Source organism: Calidris pugnax, unplaced genomic scaffold (assembly GCF_001431845.1).
Source record: "Calidris pugnax isolate Ruff unplaced genomic scaffold, ASM143184v1 scaffold54, whole genome shotgun sequence".
Taxonomy (NCBI): Eukaryota; Metazoa; Chordata; class Aves; order Charadriiformes; family Scolopacidae; genus Calidris; species Calidris pugnax.
The window spans coordinates 5,417,376-5,417,835 of NW_015090864.1; the positions used below are offsets into that span (position 1 = coordinate 5,417,376).

General features: G+C 48.5%; 1 protein-coding gene across 1 annotated transcript in view; it reads right to left on the reverse strand.

Moving 5' to 3' along the window:
* ACVR2B (activin A receptor type IIB) overlaps positions 1–360 on the reverse strand; it is a 121,662-nt gene extending 121,302 nt beyond the window's left edge. Inside the window, exon 1 of the mRNA XM_014944893.1 lies at positions 244–360. Coding sequence (XP_014800379.1) covers positions 244–295 — 52 coding nt within the window. The 5' untranslated portion in view covers positions 296–360. The remainder of the gene's footprint in view (positions 1–243) is intronic.
* Positions 361–460: the final 100 nt, after the last annotated feature.

Consider the following 460-nt stretch of genomic DNA (forward strand, 5'->3'; position numbering starts at 1 on the left):
GGGAGTGTTGGAGATAAGGGGGTGAAAAGCGGGAAAAAAAAAAAAATAATAATAACAATGAAGCAAACGAAGCAGATGGCAGCGGTGGGGTTACAGCACCATCCCCTCCCCAGTTCGCAGGCTCGCCGCTTGCTCGGCTGGTTCGGAGGGGGGCTGCAAGTAATTGCACGGCCCATTCAATTCTGCCTTTGGAGAAGCGACCGTAAACCCGAGCGGGAGGTAAACAGGCAGAAATGCACTTACCTGCACAGAAAGTTCCACAAAGCAAGGCGAAAGTCAGCCACGAAGCAATCATATTCCTTTACTTTCTTTTTTTTCTTTTTTCTTTTTTTTTTTTCTTTTTCTTTCTCCTCCTCCTCCTCCTCCTCCTCGCGTGCCCTTCTATCCCCAAGGGAAACAAAAATAAAAATAAAAAGCTCGAGAGAGCGTGAAAGGAGGGGGGGAGAAGCGACGCTCTGCC